This window comes from Bos grunniens, chromosome 10 (assembly GCF_055505025.1).
Source record: "Bos grunniens cultivar Pamir isolate PY7600 chromosome 10, Bosgru_T2T1.0, whole genome shotgun sequence".
NCBI lineage: Eukaryota > Metazoa > Chordata > Mammalia > Artiodactyla > Bovidae > Bos > Bos grunniens.
In genome coordinates this window covers 24509669-24532616 of record NC_141174.1, presented here as the reverse complement: position 1 = coordinate 24532616, position 22948 = coordinate 24509669, and the positions used below count along the sequence as shown (strand labels likewise).

General features: G+C 35.3%; 1 protein-coding gene across 21 annotated transcripts in view; it reads left to right on the top strand.

Moving 5' to 3' along the window:
• Nucleotides 1-22948, top strand: part of GPHN (gephyrin) — a 535403-nt gene that overhangs the window by 319651 nt on the left and 192804 nt on the right. For all 21 annotated transcript variants that reach the window (XM_086320195.1, XM_086320194.1, XM_086320189.1 and 18 more), the window contains one exon: nt 16074-16208. In XM_086320195.1, the coding sequence (XP_086176321.1) occupies nt 16074-16208 (135 nt within the window). The remainder of the gene's footprint in view (nt 1-16073; nt 16209-22948) is intronic.

Below are 22948 nucleotides of genomic sequence, written 5' to 3'. Positions count from 1 at the left end.
AACAGACAGCAAAGCTCATGAACATGTATAATTTTCTACAGCAGCATGACTTACTTATAACACTTACTGCTTGTTAAAGTGGCAAAAAGGAGCATGTTCATAAACATGACAAAAATGTTTACAATTTATATAGCAAATAAAAATAAACCAAGGTATATAAACTTAAAATTATGATTAATAATCAGTACAACAAAAGAAAAATAGATAAATTGGACTTTATCAACTTAAGGACTTTTGTGCATCGAAGGATACAGTCAGAGGGAACACCATTAACAGAATGAAAGAAACACATTTGAGAAAGGATTAGTATCTAGAATATAAGAAGAATTCCTACAACTGAGTAGCAAAAAAAAAAAAAAGGTGGGGGGGGAGACCCTATTGAAACATGGGTGAAGGATTTGAATAGTCATTTCTCCAAGGAATGTATACAAACAGAAACATGCACAAAAAGATACTCATCATTAGGAAACTGTAATTCAAAACCGCAATGAGAGACCACTTTATATACATTTAGGTGTTTTAGTAACCACCACCACCACCCTTCTCCCACAAATAACCCGGAAAATAAGTAGAGGCAAGTATTTGTTTAATGCCATTTCATTGTACACTGATTAAAGTGGTAAATTTTGTTTTATTTATTATTAGTAATTGATGTCTCCTAATTCTTATTTAAAAATTATCCAGATTTCTAATGATTATCCATTAATTAATTTAATATCAATCCAAAGTTTAAATTACTTAAAGATCGTAGAAATTATATTCAAGCTGACATGTAATTTAGGAGTAATTTAAGCTTGTTCAGTCAGTAAACCTCTATGTGTTTAGGGAAAGCAGCCCACGTAAAACAAAATATATATTTATATTTAACATATGAAAAATTTCAAGACAGTCTTTAAGCTACAATTATTTAAGCTTATCCTATTTGCCAAAGATTTACCCTAATTATATGAACTTGGATTTTTAAAATACTTACAAATTACTTTCTAGTAGATTTTTTTAAGTCTAGCATATTTAAAGTATTAAAAATTCAGTTTCTTTATTTGGGGATATACTAAGGATATTCCCCTTCATGGATCACAGCTTTGTCATGGTGAAGGAGCTTGCATAATTCAGTCAAGCCATGAGCCATGCTGTGCAGGGCCACCCAAGACATACGAGTCATAGTGCAGAGTTCTGACAAAATGTGGCCCACTGGAGGAGGGAAATGGCAACCCACTCCAGTATTCTTGCCACGAGAACCCCATGAACAGTATGAAAAGGCAAAAAGATGTGACCCCGGAAGGTAAGCCCCCAGGTTGAAAGGTGTCCAATATGCTACTGGGCAAGAGTGGAAGGCAACTGCTAATAGCTCCAGAATGAAGCAGCTGGGCCAAAGCAGAAATAACTCTCAGTTGTGGATGTGTCTGGTGGTGAAAGTAAAATCTGATGCCATAAAGAACAACATTGCATAGGAACATGGATGTAAGGTCCATTTAGGTAAATTCGACGTGGCAGTACATTATACTTCCCTAGTGAAAAAGAATCACTTGGAGAAAACCTTTTTACATTACTCCCAGTTTTTTTACAACTTGGATTTGTAAAATATCTAAAAGACTGAAGAGTACAGAAAATTCAAAACAGTCCACTACACAAGACACCTAATAATATTTTTGCCCGCTTCAGAGTCTTTCACAATTTTTTCTGGCATATGAAAGGAATTCAGTAATGCATGGATGTTTACAGAATTGAATAAAATTTCTGTTCAAGATGTCCATGGGCTTAGTGTGCTTTTTTATACTTATTTATTTGTTTCTATTCATATGGATGCCACATAGTGGGATTTTTTTGAAGATTATGTGATCTTTAGTAATAAATGTTTGAGTTTCTCAAAATTTGAATAGAAAAAACCAAAAAGTTTTTATATTCCTACTATAGATGTCAATATAGGGATTGATTTATTAGGATGCCAATTGTTTTTTTCCTAACATTGACCATTGAGTAATATTGTGGACTGATTGTGTATATATTTGTTATAAACTTGTAGTAATCATTACTTGGGTAAAAAAATGTATGTTCTTACAGTTTTTCAAAAAGATTGCTATTACCAATAAGGTAAATAGGAAGTTATATTAAAAAGTTCATAGACTTTTTCAAACCTGGGAAATAGTGTGCACTGTGCTTTAACAGCTAGAGCCTTGGCATTAGATAGTTTCTGTTCTGCTAGATTCTACATGATCTGTTTCTAGATCCTTCTGTTACCATCTCTCTCCCTCTCCCCATTGCTCACTGAATTTACATCCAGCTTTGTCTTGGCTCTGGGAACATGCTGTTACCACTACCGAGAAGCTCTTAACCCCACTCTTTGCCTGGCTAACTTCTGTTTATCCTTTCTGTTCCAGTTTCAGTGTCTCATTAATCACAGAAAGACTTTACTAATCTGCCTTCTCTGATCTAAATTTTTCTCGTTATTCTCTCTCATAACACCTTGTTATTTTCCTTTATAACACTTCCACAATTTACAACTATATATTATTCATGTGTTTGATTTCTATGGGACTTCCCTAGTAGCTCAGATGATAAAGAATCCACCTGCAATGCAGGAAACCTGGGTTCAAGTCCCTGGGTTGGGAAGATCCACTGGAGAAGGAAATAGCAACCCACTCCAGTATTCTTGCTTGGAGAAGCCCATGGACAGAAGCGTCTGGCAGCTGCAGTCCGTGGGGTCACAAAGAGTTGAACATGACTAAGCGACTAACACTTTCACTTTGATTTCTGTATATGTTATCTATAATATCCATGAGACGAGGATCACATCTCTTAGTTTATATGATTAATCCTGGAGGAAATCAGTGCTGAATATTCATTGGGAGGACTGATACTGAAGCTGAAACTCCAGTACTTTGGCCACATGATGCGAAAAACTGACTTATTTGAAAAGACCCTGATACTAGGAATGATTGAAGGCAGGAGGAGAAGGGGATGACAGAGGATGTGATGGTTGGATGGCATCACTGACTCAATGGACATGAGTTTGAATAAGCTCCAGGAGTTGGTGATGGACAGGGGACCCTGGAGTGCTGCAGTCCATGGGGTTGCAAAGAGTCAGACATGGCTGACCAACTGAACTGAACTGACATCTGGCACAGTTTGACTCATAGTATATACCCTGTATGAATATTTGTTAACTATATTTTATGAAAAAAATATGAAACACCATCCAACTAAGTTCATAAGACATATAAAAAACCAAAATACATTTAGCATTCCCCATGATTTATAAGAACTTTTACATGATATAAACAAATAATCAACATATTCTCTCCCTATACTAAGCAAATATATTAAGCAGCTATAGTAATAATGATAACAAGACAGCTTTTAAATGCTGATTACGTAGCAGACATTTTTCTAAGAGTTTTAGACAAATACACAATCGGAAATTGATACTGGAATATAGGTGTTAGCAAGGTTATAACTTTTTATTTTCCTGGAAGGTAAATTTATATGAAATAGCACGTTATAATAAAAACTCTGATTAAGACCATTAAGAACAACAAAAATCCTAAATAATTTTAGTAAGTGTAAATAATTGTTAAGAAACAAACTCATGAATATTTAAATTTTTAGTTATTTAAAAACGTCTGTTATAGACATACTTCATAAGATCTCTGTCTAGACAAAATCATAAAGTGTGGCTTTTCTTTATAAATATGAATCTTAAATTCTTGTGGGGTTTTTTTTTTTATACCATTGATTTTAATCAAAATCCAGGTCCTCACATATATTCTTATTGAGTTTCATTTTGCTACATTTAACTGATCAGTCCACCCCAAGGAGACTTTTTCAAAATCTGTATAAGACATCTGATATTTTATGCAAATAATGCAAATACGTTAATCGTGTTGTCACTCAAGTCAGTTACAGAACATTTTTTTAGGATAGGCTATTTCACATGCTATTTCAGTTCAGTTCAGTTCAGTCGCTCAGTCGTGTCCGACTCTGCGGCCCCATGAACTGCAGCACGCCAGGCCTCCCTGTCCATCACCAACTCCCAGAGTTCACTCAAACTCACGTTCATCGAGTCAGTGATGCCATCCAGCCATCTCAACCTCTGTCGTCCCCTTCTCCTCCTGCCCGCAATCCCTCCCAGCATCAGAGTCTTTTCCAATGAGTCAACTCTTCGCATGAGGTGGCCAAAGTACTGGAGTTTCAGCTTTAGCATCATTCCTTCCAAAGAATACCCAGGATTGATCTCCTTTAGACTGGACTGGTTGGATCTCCTTGCAGTCCGTGGGACTCTCAAGAGTCTTCTCCAACACCACAGTTCAAAAGCATCAATTCTTTGGCGCTCAGCTTTCTCTCACAGTCCAACTCTCACATCCACACATGACTACTGGAAAAACCATAGCCTTGACTAGACGGACCTTTGTTGGCAAAGTAATATCTCTGCTTTTGAATATGCTATCTAGGTTGGTCGTAACTTTCCTTCCAAGGAGTAAGCGTCTTTTAATTTCAGGGCTGCAGTCACCATCTGCAGTGATTTTGGAGCCCAGAAAAATAAAGTCTGACACTGTTTCCCCATGTATTTCCCATGAAGTGATGGGACCAGATGCCATGATCTTCATTTTCTGAATGTTGAGTTTTAAGCCAAATTTTTCACTCTCCTCTTTCACTTTCATCAAGAGGCTTTTTAGTTCCTCTTCACTTTCTGCCATAAGGGTGGTATCATCTGCATATCTGAGGTTATTGATATTTCTCCCGGCAATCCTGATTCCAGCTTGTGCTTCTTCCAGCCCAGTGTTTCTCATGATGTATTCTGCATGAACTATGTACATGCTATTTAGGATAGGCTGTTTCACAGGCTACCAGAAAGCCTATTGGTTAATTGCTTAACCAGCTGACATATTTCTCTTACAGCCCATCAAAAGCCACTTTGTCTATCTTGTTCCAAGAACTTTTTGAATTCTTGTCAAATATATGGCTTGTCAAATATCTTACAGAATTCAAGATACTCTGGTTTGATAGTTTTGTTCTTTAGTAAAATTTTCATAGTGCTTAATCATATAACTTTAATTGGTATTCTGACCAGTATTAGAAGCTCTGGAAAGACATGTGATAGTTTTTTTTTCTGAAAGAACATATTTAGGCATTCATATGTAATCTATTTTTATTATTAGTTCAGATCCTGTACTGTACACTTGGATGTGTAATAGGATTTTTAAGAGAGTTCAGCCTACCTTAAATATCTCTAAACAGAGACATTACTAGGAAAGGTTTTATATGATATAGCTAACCACCAGGCTAGACAAGGACTTCAAAAGCTTCACCATGGAGATTGACAAATTGTTGTTATGAAAGCCATGTTTCTTTATATATGGCTGTTTTGGGAGACTCACTTCAATTATTATAAGTTTGATCACTAGCTACCCAAAATTTAATCCAGATAACAGGTCTTCTATTGTATTAGTCTTGCAACTTTTCTGTTAGTTTAAATATTTTTTCAAAATAAAAATATTAGGTGGTAAAAACAGTGATTGAAAGGGAAAATGTCTGCTCACTTAAGAATTTCTCTAGCATCAAGATACAAAGTTGTGCGTTTGTTGATATTCTTATTAGCAATTCAAAAGACAGAGTTTATAAAGAAAGTGATATTTTGGCTAGGTACTCTAATTTTGATAATATAATTCTCCATTTCTTTTTTTAGAAGTGTTTGCCCAATCAGTGAAAACAGCTTTAGAACAGAATACCTACATAACTAGAAATAATCAGATCCTAAGAAAATAGGTATTCCAATTATAATTTCCCTTCATGAGGAGAATTCTATTGTTTAGTAGTTCACAGTTGAAATTACAGTACATATCTACACAGGATTTGATATCAACTGAAGCAAATTGTTTTCCCTATGTTCTCAGTTGCATAAGATAATAGGAATGTAGACGAGTGCTCTTAAAACTAGGAATGTTATTTCTTTTGGAAGTTACTTGACATTTCTGTTTATTTGTGCTGACTTACCATGCAAATTCTGCTTGCTCTAAGTGGAACCCCACTACTTTAGCAAGGCTTTCATTCATCTCTTACTAATTCCTTTTTTTTTTTTTTTTTTTAATTTTACCTGGAGGATAGTTGCTTTACAATGCTGTGTTGGTTTCTGCCATACATCAACATGAATTAGACACAGGTGGATATACCCCTCCCCTTGAAACTCCCTCTCGCCTCCCATCCCGTCCTACCCTCCTATGTTGTCACGGAGCACCTGCTTTGACCTCCCTGTATCATACAGAAAATGTCCACTGGCTCCCTATTTTACATATGATAATTTATATGTTTCCACACTACTATCTCAGTTTGTCCTACCCTCTCCTTCCCCTACTATGCCCATAAGTCTGTCCTCTATGTCTGCTTCTCCAATTCTGCCCTGCTGATAGGTTCATCAGTACCATCTTTCTAGACTCCTTATATATGCATTTATATATGATATTTGTTTTACTCTTTCTGACTTGCTTCACTCTGTATAACAGGCTCTAGGTTCATCCACCTCATTAGGACTGACTCAAATGTGTTCTTTTTATGGCTGAGTAATATGCTATTGGGTATGTGTAAGTATGTATGTATGTATGTATGTATCACAACTTGTTTATCCATTCATCTGTTGATGGACATCTAGGTTGCTTCCATGTCCTAGCTGTTGTAAATAGTGCTGCCACGAACATTGGAGTACATGCGTCTCTTTCAGTTTTGGTTTTCTCGAGGTATGTGCCCCGTAGTGGAATTTTGGGGTCATATGGTAATTCTCTTGCTAGTTTTTTAAGAAATCTCCATACTGTTCTCCATTGTGGCTGTAACAATTGCAATTTTTAGAGCTTTACTTTTTTTTATCTCCTCATTTCCCCTATTCTCTCTTGCGTATTATATTAAAATAAAGATCACCAAGGCTAAACTGTCCTTTCTGCTTAAACTATTTTTCTGAGTTAATGTTTTATTCTATTCCTTCTATCTCAAGAGAGCCTGTAATTCTGTTATTAGCTTCTTCAACTTCTTTATTATCAAAGAAAAAATTATTCACTATCAATTCTGTACAAGACATTATGCTCCTTTTTTTGAGTTCTCCCTAGCTGTTGAGCATATTTACCACTTCTTAATTTTTGAAACATCCCTCCCAGAAGTTTCATTACTAAAACTTTTTTTTTTTACTATACAGTAGTACATGAGTACATTCTTTTTATTAAAACATACAGATGAAATATAGGTAAGATTAGCATCCACCTGAATCATCCTCTCATCTCATTCTCATTTGCGTTCACACACCCCCAGAAGTAAATGCTTTTTAGTAAATTAGAGGGGTATCCTTTAAAACTTTATTGTCTTTTTCTGTACAAAGGTAGTAAATAAAATCCGAACAGTTTGTATGTGATGTGTGTTATGTGCGTGTGTGTATTTAATTAAGAGGAGAGAGAAAAGTGACAAGCTGTTTCTAAAATTTATATAGAACAGAAAGTGCAAAGGATCAAAAATAACCAAGATCCTCTTTGAATAAGAAAAGAATAAAGTGAGAGGATCTGCTCTATAAATAGCAAGACTTAAAATGATATAAAGTAGTACATTGCTGGTGCATGAATTAACACTTTGATCAATGAAACAGAAGAGAAGCCTGAAAATACCAACACATGGACACTTGGTATATAACAGAATTTGTACCACACATTAATGAAGAAGCTCTTTTTTCAAAAAATGATGCTGGGACCACAAGCTGTCCTTATGGAAAAAGAAAAAGTGAAATTGATCTCTTATCCCATATAATATCCAAGAATCAATTCTAATTTTTTCAGAGACCTAAATATGAAAGGCAGAACTATAAAGCTTTCATAGATTTATATAGGACAAAATCTTCGTTGTAACGGATCAGAGACTTCCCAGGTGGCACTAGTGGTAAAGAGTGAAAGTCGCTCAGTCGTGTCTGACTCTTTGCGAGTCCATGGACTATACAGTCCATGGAATTCTCAAGGCCAGAATACTGCAGTGGGTAGCCTTTCCCTTCTCCAGGGGGTCTTCCCAACCCAGGGATCGAACCCAGGTCTCCCACATTACAGGCAGATTCTTTACCGGTTGAGCCACAAGGAAGCCCTGCCTACAAATACAGGAGACATAAGAGATGCAGGTTTGATCCTTGGGTTGGGAAGATCTCCTGAAGAAGGAAATGGCAACCCACTCTAGTATTCTTGCCTGGGAAATCCCATGGACAGAGGAGCCTAGCAGGCTACAGGCCTTAGGGCTGCAAAGAGTCAGATACAACTGAAGTGACTTAGCTTAGCAATGGATTAGCAAGGATTTCTTTTTCAATATAATTGAAGTAAGATTCACCATTTTTAGGTGTACAATTCAATGGCTTTTGGTACATTTACAATGTGTGCAAGCATCACTGGAATCTAACTCCAGAATATTTTATCACCCTTCAAAAATACCACACCCAGTAAGTAGTCACTGCCCGTACCCCTGCCTCTCATCCCATCAGCCACTAATTTGCGTACTGGTTATGTATTTGCCCACTCTGAACATTACACTTGAGTGGAATCATGCAATATGTGACTGTTCATATCTAGCTTCTTTCACTTCACATCATGTTTTTAAGGTTCATCTGTGTTGTAGCAGTATCAGTACTCTGTTTTATAGCTGTAAAATATTCCATTGTATAGGTATACCGTCACATGTTGTGTAGCCATTGATGAGTTGATAAACATTTTAGTTGTTTCCACTTTTTGTTTAAAAATAATGCTGCTATTAACATCTGTGCAAGCATTTGTTTGAAAATCAATCTTTAATGCTTTTGGTTATACACCTTGAATAGAATGGTTGAATCATATGGTAATTCTGTGTTTAACCTTGTGAGGAACCATCAAATTGTTTTTCACAGAGCTGCAACATTTTGCAAATCTAACAGGAATGTTTGAGGTTTTCAATTTCTCCACATATTCAACAACGTTTTTTATTTTCCTTTTTTAAAGAGATCAGGGCCATTGAGTGGGTGTTAAGTATCTCATTGTGGTTTTTTGTTTTTAATTTTATTTTATTTTTAAACTTTACAATATTGTATTAGTTTTGCCAAATATCGAAATGAATCCGCCACAGGTATACCCGTGTTCCCCATCCTGAACCCTCTTCCCTCCTCCCTCCCCTACCCTCCCTCTGGGTCGTCCCAGTGCACCAGCCCCAAGCATCGAGTACCGTGCATCGAACCTGGACTGGCGACTCGTTTCATACATGATATTATACATGTTTCAATGCTATTCTCCCAAATCTCCCCACCCTCTCCCTCTCCCACAGAGTCCATAAGACTGATCTATACATCAGTGTCTCTTTTGCTGTCTCGTACACAGGGTTATTGTTACCATCTTTCTAAATTCCATATATATGCGTTAGTATACTGTATTGGTGTTTTTCTTTCTGGCTTACTTCACTCTGTATAATAGGATCCAGTTTCATCCATCTCATTAGAACTGATTCAAATGTATTCTTTTTAATGCCTGAGTAATACTCCATTGTGTATATGTACCATAGCTTTCTTATCCATTCATCTGCTGATGGGCATCTAGGTTGCTTCCATGTCCTGGCTATTATAAACAGTGCTGCGATGAACATTGGGGTACACGTGTCTCTTTCCCTTCTGGTTTCCTCAGTGTGTATGCCCAGCAGTGGGATTGCTGGATCATAAGGCAGTTCTATTTCCAGTTTTTTAAGGAATCTCCACACTGTTCTCCATAGTGGCTGTACTAGTTTGCATTCCCACCAACAGTGTAAGAGAGTTCCCTTTTCTCCACACCCTCTCCAGCATTTATTGCTTGTAGACTCTTGGATCGCAGCCATTGTGGTTTTGATTTGCATTTCCCTAATTACTAATGATAATGAACATCTTTTCATGATCCTTGTTGGCCATTTCTATATCTTCTTCAGAGAAATGTCTATTCAAGTCATTTCACTCATTTCTGAAAATGAGGTATTTTATTAATGAGTTATATTTTGTTGTTCCAGTGTAATTATTCTTTGTATATTCTGGATACTAAACTATTGTCAGATATATGGTTTGCAAATATTTTCTCCCGTTCTATTGACTGAGAAAAGAAGAGAAACGAAGGCAAAGGAGAAAAGGAAGGATATATCCATCTGAATGCAGAGTTCCAAAGAATAGCAAGGGGAGAAAAGAAAACCTTCCTCAGTGATCAATGCAAAGAAACAGAAGAAAACAATTGAAAGAGAAAGACTAGAGATCTCTTCAAGAAGATTAGAGATACCAAGGGAACATTTCATGCAAAGATGGGCTCAATAAAGGACAGAAACAGTATGGACCTAACAGAAGCAGAAGATATTAAGAAGAGGTGGCAAGAATACACAGAAGAACTATACAAAAAATATCTTAATTACTCACATAACCACAATGGTGTGATCACTCACCTAGAGCCAGACATCCTAGAGTCCAAAGTCAAGTGGGCCTTAAGAAGCATCACTATGAACAAAGCTAGTGGAGATGATGGAATTCCAGTTGAGTTATTTCAAATCCGAAAAGATGATGCTGTGAAGGTGCTGTGTCCAATATGCCAGCAAATTTGGAAAACTCAGCAGTGGCCACAAGACTGGAAAAAGGTCAGTTTCATGAAAATCCCAAGGAAAGGCCATGCCAAAGAATGTTCAAACTACCACACAATTGCACTCATTTCACACGCTAGCAAAGTAATGCTGAAAATTCTCCAAGCTAGGCTTGAATAGTACTTGAACTGAGAACTTCCAGATGTTCAATGTGGATTTAGAAAAGGCAGAGGAACCAGAGATCAAATTGCCAACATCCACTGGATCCTAGAAAAAGCAAGAGAGTTCCAGAAAAACATCTACTTCTGTTTCATTGACTATGCTAAAGTTTTTGACTTTGTGGATCAAAATAAACTATAGAAAATTCTTAAGAGAGATGGAAATACCAGACTACCTTACCTGCCCCCAAAACCTATATGCAGATCAAGAAGCAACAGTTAAAACCGGACATGGAACTATGGACTGGTTCCAAATTGGGAAAAGAGTTTGTCAAGGCTATATATTGTCACCCTGCTTGTTTAACTTCTTTGCAGATTACATCATGTGAAATGCCAGGCTGGATGAAGCTTAACCTGGGATCAAAATTGCCGGGTGAAATATCAGTAACCTCAGATATGCAGATAACCTTTATGGCAGAAAGCAAAGAGGAACTAAAGAGCCTCTTGATGAAGGTGAAAGAGGAGAGTAAAAAGGCTGGCCTAAAACTCAACATTCAAAAAACGAAGACCATGACATCCAGTCCCATCATTTCATGGCAAATAGTTGGGGAAACAATGGAAACAGTGAGAGACTTTATTTTCTTGGGCTCCAGAATCACTGCAGATGGTGACTGCAGCTATGAAATTAAAAGACGCTTGCTCCTTGGAAGAAAAGACCTAGAGAGCATATTAAAAAGCAGAGAGATTACTTTGCCAACAGTGTTCCATCTAATCAAAGCTATGGTTTTTCCAGTAGTCAGGAATAAATGTGAGAGTTGGATCATAAAAAAGGCTGAGCATCAAAGAATTGATGCTTTTGAACTGTGGTGTTGGAGAAGACTCTTGAGAGTCCCATGGACTGCAAGGAGATCCAACCAGTCCATTCTGAAGGAGATCAGTCCTGGGTGTTCTTTGGAAGGACTGATGCTAAAGCTGAAACTCCAGTACTTTTGACCATCTCATGCAAAGAGTTGACTCATTGGAAAAGACTCTGATGCTGGGAGGGATTGGAGGTAGGAGGAAAAGGGGACGACAGAGGATGAGATGGCTGGATGGCATCACTGACTCGATGGACGTGGGTTTGAGTGAACTTCGGGAGTTGGTGATGGACAGGGAGGCCTGGTGTGCTGCAGTTCATGGGGTCACAAAGAGTTGGACACGACTGATTGACTGAACTGAACTGAACTGAACTGAATAGCTAACTGTCTAACTATCAATAAAATGTAATAAAAATTAAAATATTCTGTTCATCAGAATACGTGATGAAATTGGAAGGCAAGCTGCATAGTAGGAATAGATATTTATACCATATAAAACTGATAAAGACTTGCTATCCAGAATAGATACAGAAATGTAATAATTAAGTAAAAAGAATGACTCATAAAGGGAAAATTGGGTGAAAGACTTGAACTTTACAAAAGAGAACATCTAAATGGCTGGTAAACAAATGAAAAAGTGTTTACTCTTATTAACAATGAGGGAAAAAGAAAGCCACTTTAGGATATTTTTACTGTCCATCACATCTGAAAAAATATTACTGACAATACTAGGTAGAGCTAAGTTGTGAAGTAAGACAAATTGTTACTATTTTCTTTTCATAGACTTTTAAATTGGCTTAATCAATTTGGGAATTTGTAAAAGAAGATATTCACAGCCAGCAACCAGCAATTCTGTTTCTGACTGTATGTATCCTGCTGCTGCTGCTAGAATTAATGCATATGGGAATTATGATACATGACCAAGAGTCATTGATAATGTCTCTAAAAAGGGAAAATTACGAACACTCTGCAACAGAATAATGGGCTTCCATTATTGATTTTATTTATTATTTAAGAATTCACAATGATGGTTGAGAATTCCTTTGCCAATGCCTTAGTTATCCTCCATGCTCATTCATCAGTGCATTTATTCCAGATGTTTATGACTCTCCTAGAGAGATCTTTCCCATTTGTATTTCCCCCTTGTCAAATAGACCTTTATTCCAAGCACCAAAGAAAAGAATATTAGTGAATGTCTTTTTCTCTCCCCACAAATTTCACTGCTTTATCATCCCCACTTGCTTCCTCATTTCTACTTTTTCTTGTTTACTTTAGTATCTTATATAATTGTATATAATTGTATATCTTATATAACTGCTAGTTCCAAGGGCATCTTTTCACCTCTCATCTTACTCCTGTTCTCTCTAATAATTGATATTTTGTAACATTTAAAAGTTTCTTCTCTTTTCTCTTCCCTTATGTTTACTCTGTCTTGATTTTCCTCTTTTGTCTCTCACAATTTCTTAAAGATAGGTAGACCAATAATTTATCTTCCAAACTGAAATACTTTCATACCATCAACCTTTGGTCTTTTACATATTTTCCTTGGATGACCTGAAATATTTGCATGACTGAAACTACCACCTTCAATGATCATTCCCAAAGTATATGTCCAGTCTAACTTTTTCATGACTCCAGACTCATATTTCCAATAGTTTATTGTATATTTCCAAACTAGTAACCCAAAAGTATATACATGACAATATTTTTAATTTTTATTCATTTATTTATTTATATCTTTTGCTGTGCTAGATCTTCATTGCTGTGTGGGTGTTCTCTAATTGACATGAGTGGAGGCTAGTCTACCAGTTGTGGTGTGTGGGCTTATCATGGTGTCTTCTCTTGTAGGGCAAAGGCTTTGGGCATGCAGGCTTCAGTAGTTGTAGCACGTGGGCTCCATAGCTGTGGCTCCTGGGTTCTAGAGTACAGGCTCAATAATTGCGGTGTACAGGTTCACTTGCTTTGTGGCATGTGGAATCTTCCTAGACCAGACATTATCCCCTTGTTATCAAACATGTATCCCCTGCATTGACAGGCAGCTTCTTATCCACTATACCACCAGGGAAGTACCTGTTCCTCACAGTTTACTTTTACCTTCTCCCTCAAATTTCCTACTGTTTTGTTTACTGAAGGGGTGGAGGTGAAATATGTGTGTGTGTGTGTGTGTGTGTGTGTGTAAGTCTGGAAATCACACATGTATACTACTTTGTACAGATGCTTCATTAGGCACTGGACATACAGTGGCAAAACCTAGTAGTAGCAAAACCTAGTTCCATCATCATGACAGTGCATTCTGGTATGAGAGATAGACACTGACCAAACTAGCACGCGTATAAATGTAGTGTAAGTGTGGGTAATTTCCATGAAGGAAAGAAACATGGTACTATGTGAAATACAGTAGGGGCATTTGACCTTGTTCTTCCCAATACTTGGCCTTTTTTATTAGATGTAAGTGGCACTATATAGCTCTTCTAAATTGGAGAAGAGCTTCTACCTCTGTTTCTTAAAATATTTATTGAAATTCAGTATTTAAGTGTACTAGCAAATGGAGCCATTTTTCTTCTCAGAATTCCCACTGCTTTTCATCATATTCATATATTGTTCATAAATCACAAAAATTAAGCCCAGAAATTGTGGCAGTACCTTTAGTATTGAGGATGTAGGTATGGAAACTAAATGAAATAGCACCTGAGGAAGTAGTATTTCCTTTGTGAGAAAGAGATGATATGCAAAGATAAGGAGCACCTTTCTAGTCACAAAGTCTGGCTGCTGTTTTCTTTGTACATCCTAAGTAATATTTTGGTTGAATGTTAATTGCTTATTCTTTCATCATACATATTTCCCCTCTTGTGCATAAAACTTGGAAGTGGTCAGCTTGTCATTTTGAGATTAAAAGACTTATACTCACTAGTACTAGCCCAGAATATGAACTAAATTATACATAGCCCTAAATAACAAATTTTATAATCAACATAAATATTAATAATTTTAAAGACAAATAATCCACAGTATTTGTCCTACATTTGTATGTTTTTACAGTAGTGATGTTCACTTACATCAGTTAGTGTATAACATAATAATAACATAGCTAATATTTATGAAGTATTAACTACTTGTGCTAGATAATTTATATGCATTATCTTATTTAGCCCTCAGCAGTAATCTGGTGAGGTAAATGCTATCATTTATCCACATTTTTTAGATAAAGGAAATGACAGTTTAAAAATTATATCTATCAGTATCCCAGCAGAAGTCACAGCATACCTAAATGGATAATTGTGAAGAGTTTAATAAAGGACTATGATATTTATCAAAGCATGGGAAGATTTTAGAAAAGCAACAAGATATGATTCAGCACCCTGGAACTAGTAATAATTGGTATCATTAATACTCCTAGACCTAATGGGGCAAAAAAGAGAGCAGGTAATTGGAATCCAGAAAAGAGCTATAAGCACAGGTCATCTAACAGGGCCTCTAATCTTAGCCAGCCTACAGTGACCTGCTGGAGAGGAAGCCAAGGGAATAAATATCAGACCTTATTGTCCCCCAACTCTTCAGTTTCCTGATAGTACTTCTTACCTGAGCCAGCTAGAAATCAGAGAGCACAAAATAGCTTGTTGATTCTGTCTATACAGTTTAGCTTGGTGCAGAGAGAGTAAAGAAGGGTGGAGAATGAATCTGAAAGGGAAATGGAAGATATCTAAGAATTAAATAGGTGTTAAATGACAGAGCCAGTATATGAATGCCAAACACTTTACTCCTCTCTACAATTCTATACTGCCTCATAAAAAAGCTTTGATGAAATATTATTTGAAATTTTATTTGGCCAAGGAAAATATATTGAATCTGAAGATTTCTACCTTATCCCAAATTTTTGGATGCAGTCATACTTAATAAGTGAGACCAAATATCTGAGAGCTTAGCGGCAAAGGGTGTTCAGTCATTAAGTGTCTGACTCTTTGCATCTCCGTGGACTGCAGCATGCCAGGCTTCCCTGTCCTTCACCATCTCCTGGAATTCGCTCAGATTCATGTCCATTGAATCAGTGATGCCATTCAACCATCTCATCCTCTGCCACCCCTTTCTCTGGCTTTCAATCTTTCCCAGCATCAGGGTCTCTTCCAGTGAGTCAGCTCTTCACATCAGGTGGCCAAAGTATTGGAGCATCATCTTCAGCATCAGTCCTTCCAATGAATATTTGGGGTTTATTTCCTTTAGGATTGACTGGTTTGATCTCTTTGAAGTCCAGGGGACTCTCAGGAGTCTTCCCCACCACCACAATTTGAAAGCCTCAAGTCTTCAGCACTCAGCCTTCTTTATGGTTCAACTCTCACATCCGTACATGACTACTAGAAAAACCACAGCTTTGACTATATGTTGACTATATGCGCCACCTGCCCCCGCCACCCCACCAAAAAAAAAAAAAAATGTTTGCTATGGGTATTGATTTTGCATGTTATTGGTATTTTCAGCACATTAAACCATACTTGTTCCTCTTGTTCAGATTCCAGACTCCATCATTTCTCGTGGCGTTCAGGTGCTCCCACGAGACACAGCCTCCCTCAGTACTACTCCTTCGGAATCTCCTCGTGCTCAGGCTACATCTCGCCTTTCTACAGCTTCCTGCCCGACACCAAAAGTAAGTATAGTTCCTTGGCACCTTACACCTGCTCTGCTATGTACATCTGGGAAAACTAACCAGTATTTCCCTCTGCTTGTCAAGGTTGGATTGCATGCAAGATATTACAATGAAAAATTAATGGGCTGTAACATAGATATCACCTAATGTTTCACAAATTGTTGTATTAGGCCAACAAGAATAGAAATTTCATTCAAAATGCCTACTACCTCACAGCTATAGGTATCACCTTCTGTAACTCCTGTTTCTTTGTTGTAGAATTCTTATTTTTTAGCATACTTATTTGTATAGATATGCAGTTATTTATTTATGCAGAGGGTGAATGTGTTTCTGGCCAATAAACAGCAAGGTTAACAAAATAAAATGATGTCACCAAAAGGATTTTTTTTTTTTTTTGACTTGTCCAGGCAGGGGTAACTCCTTGCTCTAGTATCATTCCAAATTTTTTCAAACATATTCAACTTGGAATGTTGCTGCCTAATATTTGGAAACAAATCTAAATTGATAGAAAGTTTTAATGCCAACCTTTGGGGGAGGGAGGAAGTAGCTTAGTATTTATTTTTTATAATTTTTCCCAAGTACTGAAGCAGTGAGCCAGGGAGAGGATTAGATATTTATTTGCTGCCTGACATTTTCATGTGTGAGATAAACTGAGTAGCATACCTAATTATGACTATGATACTTTTTCTTAGAATATCTCTTCCCTGTAAAGTTAGTCATTTCTAGTTTCAAGTTTCCATAGGATGGATCCACTTTTGGCATCAGAAGCAAACAGTGACATTCCTTCTTATTTAATAGGATATGATTTTAGCTATCAGGCTATACAGTAAATTTATTTCAGAAATCTGTAGGTAATTTTGCAAACTATGACTTTTTCACTGTCATCAGATTTAAGGATTTATATAACTACCTTCCTCATCCAGCTTTTCTATGAGTTTTACAAATGTTATTGTTGAATTTAACTGGAAGTGGTCTCAGTCAGTTCTTGAAATGTGTAGTGCAGTTGCTTTTACATTCCATGCTACATCCTTTTTAGCAGTCTTCAGAGTGTGAACTGTTGCATATCATTTTTAGACTTGTGTCAAAAGTCACTGATAATTGTATAGTTTAAAAAAATGAGGTCTTAAATCTTCATGAAGAAAAACTATAAAAACATTCTAGATATAAAATGTTTGTTATATGTTTATACATTGAATGCCAGCCAGCTGAATCTTTAACTGAAGGAAAACGGAGTTATCAAGACATAAATTGGGTAGAAGAATGTCATCCATATCTTACAAATTTTTAAAACAGAATGATTTATTGTTTGACTTCACTAAATTCCAGCTGTATAAGTTTACTCATTTATGAAGTCTGGGAAACAATTAAAGCTAAATGTTAAGTCCACTATAAAAGACTACTCATTCATCAAATATTAAGACCTTAATGATTGGAATGTGGAATTATCTAAGACAGTACATTTTTCTTAGTGTTTTACTGTGTACATAAATATTGAAAGCTAAGTATTATCTAAGTTCTTGGACCTTTTTAAAACTTTGGAATTACGTTTTAATTACTAGGAGAATATTAAATGCAGTTAATAAATGCAGTTATTAAATACAGTTTTAAAAATTGCTCCAAAATCCACATTTATTATTTTGCTTATTTCAAAACCTTAGGATAACAAGTGGCTTGTCTTGATATTTTTCCATAGATAACACTTAGCTGTTCAAATTGACAATGAATTCAAATAAAACTTTTATTTCAAAATCTTTTTTTTTTTTTCAGAAATTTTTCTTCTGTATTTTTGCCTAGGAATATGATTCTGTTTCTTTTAAATAATTTTACCAACACGAAAATGTAACCTCAAAGATAAAATTATTGCTTTGGTGTTATTTAATTTTAAAATTGAACTTTTAAGGTTGAATCAGAGTAGTAATATAATAGAAAAACTAATTTGAATACTTTTTAAAAAGAAGTGAAGACAATCAAATTACTCTTCCTATTGAAAATCTCAAATTATAAGACTGTTTAATTAATGTATGCTGGATGTTTTAACAGAGAAGGCAAGGCAACCCACTCCAGTACTCTTGCCTGGAAAATTCCATGGACAGAGGAGCCTGGTAGGCTACAGTCCATGGGGTCACTAAGAGTCGGACACGACTGAGTGACTACACTCTCACTTTTCACTTTCATGCATTGGAGAAGGAAATGGCAACCCACTCCAGTGTTCTTGCCTGGAGAATCCCAGGGACGGGGGAGCCTGGTGGGCTGCCGTCTAGGGGGGGGTCACACAGAGTCGGATACGACTGAAGCAACTTAGCAGTAGCAGCAGCAGCAGCAGATGCTTTAACATGTATTTTTATATCAGTGATAGATGTAACCTCTTCCTCCATAGAGTTTACAGTTTAGTCAAGGTATGCTGAAACAAATAGGTATTTTTTAAATAAATTTATTTAAAATAACCTTTAAAAATTATATTAAATAAAAAATAAAACCTTTAAAATAACGTAAAAATAACCTTTCAAATTATAATAAATATACTTTTATAATAACAATAATGATACATTGAAATTCATGCTAAGAAGTGAAAAAATGTAGTAGAAAGTAAAAGTAGGGAAATCTCAGATTGGATGATCAGAGAAGGCAGCTCTAAGGAGTAGCATTTCACCAGGGACATGATAAATGATGAACACAAAATAACAGCTTTTTTGCCAGGTGGAGGTTTTGAGAATTACGTTCAGCACTAATGACCACTTTAATGGTAGTATTCACTAATCAAAAACTCTCTGTAAAACTTCATTAGTACACGAATAACCTAATTCAATGAGTTCAAAATCCAACTTCAGATCAGTTCTTTATTTTAAACAGTGATTTTTTCCCTTTTGCATACTAAGTAAAATTCAAGGCCATAGGTTTTAGCACATAAATATATTCTAGATAAATTAATTTTATAGCCTAAAAATGTAAGGCAGAGAAGAAATTAAAAATGAAGGTCAGGGTTCTAATTTAAATTTTGGGTAAATGATGTTAACTATACTAAGGAATGAAAAAGCAAAGGAAAATTGTTAATGCATTTTGGTTTTGAATGTTTTCAGTCTAAGATATGACACATCCAGGAATGTTATCTTGCACAAAATCAGAACACAACTTGATTCTGACATCATTATTGTTACTACATCTTGGATGGAATGTTTATAATTTAGTACATATTACTGTTAGCCAAACGCCATAAAAATCCCCCTCCCATGTTTCAGATTAGGCACGCAATCTGTCATGTGCAGAAAAAAACGTGCAAATACGTTTTCCTTACATTGGAAATACAATACAGTCTTAAAAGACCAGCACTAGAAAGAGCACTTGACTTGATATTAGAAGTCCTGGTTTCAAATACTGGCTTCTCTACCTAATAACTACACTGCATTAAGCAAGTTGTTCAACTTCTCTGAGCTTTTTGTCTATAATAAAACTGGTAATCCTTGCCTGCCCAACAGGGTTATTAACTTTTAAATAAGTCTTTGCCTGGTGCTGGGAAAACAGTGGTGGGCAAATAACACTATTCTTGGCTTTGCGACAGATAAAGCAGGCAACTATAAAGTATAATAAAGTCTAATAAATTTTATGATTTATCAGCAGAAATACAGAATACTCTGGTAATAACCATCAGAAACACTTATCCTAGTCTTTGTGAAAATACAGAAGGGTTAAATAACCAAATTATGATTAAAAACTAACAATTCCAACCTTTTCCTCTGTAACATTTTCTCACGGGGCAGCATTTAAGCTGAAAACTTCCTGTCCATTTGTATGTATGCATCTATTCCTATTAGGTCAACAGCTATAATGTTGGTATTACAAATTATTTTGCATTCACATTTTATTTGCTCTCTGCAATATTTTATTCGATTGTGCTTTAATCCATTAAGATTCTCCACCTATAGTGAAAACATGATCTATCAAGCAAACCAAGTCTGGATTTCCTTTTCAGTACACTCGTCACAATCTCATAAAGACAGGGCATTAACTTTTCTAAAGTTCCATATAGAATGGCATTGTCTCCAGCAAAAATTTGTTTGTTGGGATGACATAATATTTTTCTGTATATGGGGAAATTCATTTCTCCTTAATATCAGATATTTTCTTTTCACGAAATCTGACTGAAATGAAAAGTGATTTTCACTCCTTTAGCTTGAGAACTCTGTAAAATGTATTTTAACAACAAACTTGAGATTTTAGTCTTACATTGCCCTAAGTAAAATAGTACCTAAGCCAAAAAGTCAAATAGTATATAGATTTTATGAATGGGCAATCTCTAGAGGACTCAAATTCTAAAATAGTAATCATCTCCCAAAAAATGTTTAGCTAAAAGAATAATTCTATAACAAATTCTGTTTTAAAGTGAGTATGATTCACAAATGAAATAAGTTCTGCTTTTCAGTTATGAAACTTCTTTCATTTGTGAATTTCAGTTATGAAAAGCAGCAGCATCTCTTTTAGAATCAAGAGGCTTGATGTAGAGAATAATGACCAAAACTAAAAAGAAAAAAAATCCAGACTTTCAATCAGTTCACCACTCCCTATCAATGTCATTAAAAAGAGAATTTTTTACAAAGCCCAGTTCAATTTTCCTTTTATTCCCTAAGCATCTGAAATTTGAGTGAAATAAATAGATGAATAAAGATAATCTCTGCACATACTCCCTTGTACTTCAGAGTTTAGAATAGAACTTTGCACACAGACTAATCATCATGTTATTTTTTTCTCTTCTTAGAAAGAAAATATAAATTAATTTTCCTAACTAAAGTTTATAAAATAATTTTTAAATATATATTAAAGTATCCTTATGGAGTATGTATTCCTTTAATAATAATGTCTAATCTTATATTCAAACAAAATGCAGAATTATAACCTCTCTAGGCTTCTGTTATTGTCCTTTGAGCAAAAGAACTTAGATTACTCTGGATAAAGAATATTTTCTTAACTCACAATTTTTAATGTATATATCTGAAAGGAAGTGGATTCCCTTTACATATAAAAATGGCATTATTTGATCTAGTATCAAGGTAATATTTTCTCGTGAGTTTTTTTCCCTAGTGATATTGGTTTTTACCAACTAGTTTATATTATCAGTACTTTCCTTTGTGAATGCCAAGATGATTGTGTAATATGGCTAGTTCATTGTTTCCCAAGTCTTTGGAGACTCAAGAAGTTCTACAAATCTAGCCTGAATCAAGACACTAACTGAGGCCTGCAAATTATTTTCCACTGTTTTTGAGAGCCTAAAGATAGTTAGTAAAACTACACTGACCATCAGGTTTCTTTGCTTTTGTCTGAAGTCATATCAACATTGGCACATCAACAACTGTTCAGCTGTTAATGACATTATAGAAGTGTATGGGTTCTACATGTGGAGTCAACAAACACCAAAAAGGTTGGAAAACATTTTGAATTAATAGTTATTAATGTAATTAGTGTAATTAGTTATTAGTGTGATTAATAGTTACACTAATTATTAATTAGTGTAATAAAATGCATCTCTGGACATAAAAATATAAGTTTTGGTTAACTATCTCATGGAGATGAGGGTTGCTGAGCAATAATAGTCTCAACTTTGTTGGTCAGATCCATCAGTTCTCAAACTTAATGGTCTCAGGACCCCTTCACATGCTTAGGAATTATTGAGTACCTCAAAGGCATATTTATGTGAGTCATAGCTGGTGATATTTATTGCACTGATAATTAAAACTTAGAAATTTTTTAAAAGTTATTTATTTACTTTAAATTGAGAATAAGACCTCTCTATGTTACTTTAAATAATATTGCTAAGGGTAAAAATAATGTTTTCCAAAATTTTTAAAATCTACTAGAAAGGATGATGTTGTTTTACATTTTTTCCTATTCATTTCAATGTCTGGATTAATAGTCGACAGCTGGATTCTCACATCTGCTCCTGTACTCAGTCTGTTGGAATATGTTGTTTTGGTTGAAGGAAACAAATCCAGCCTCACACAGTTATGTGGTTAGAAAATAAAGGAATATCTCAATAACGTTTTCATATAATTGTGGATATTCTTTGACACTACAACAAAATTGTTCAGTTGATAATATATTGAAAGTTAGTTAAATTGTAGAATTTAGCATTGTCAAGGGCCATTTCATACTCCAATATATTAAAAATTTTTGGACATACTGCCATATATGAAATAGATAAACAGAGACCTACTATATAGCATAGGGAACTGTATTCAATATCTTATAATAACCTATAATGAGAAGGATCTGAAAAGGATATAGAGAGATATATGTATAAATGAATCACTTTGCTATACACCTGAAACTAGTGCAGCATTGTAAGTCAGCTATAGCTCAATAAAAAGTTTTCATTCTGGAAAAAAAAATTCATTGGTCGGTCCTGAATGTTTAATGGATCTTATATCCAGGTATGTTTTTTGTAATGTATTTTTTGATCATATGGAAAATGTAAGTTCTTCCAAATGTTTACTCTATCAAAATTCATTTTCATTAATATAACCACCAACTCATTAAAAACTCCTTGGAAGCATTGGAAGCTCATGGTGATATCCATTGTCCATAATTTTAATTTTTGCTTAAAACATAGAGTTTTTTCTTTGGCCAAAAAAAAGCCAACAAACCCTGTTTGTTTTCCCGAAATTAACTGTCTCATTTCATTCATTTTCAAGAAAATGTCTATCAAACATCTAAGTCTGAATAGTCATAGTTTGTGAGACATTCTTTCAAGC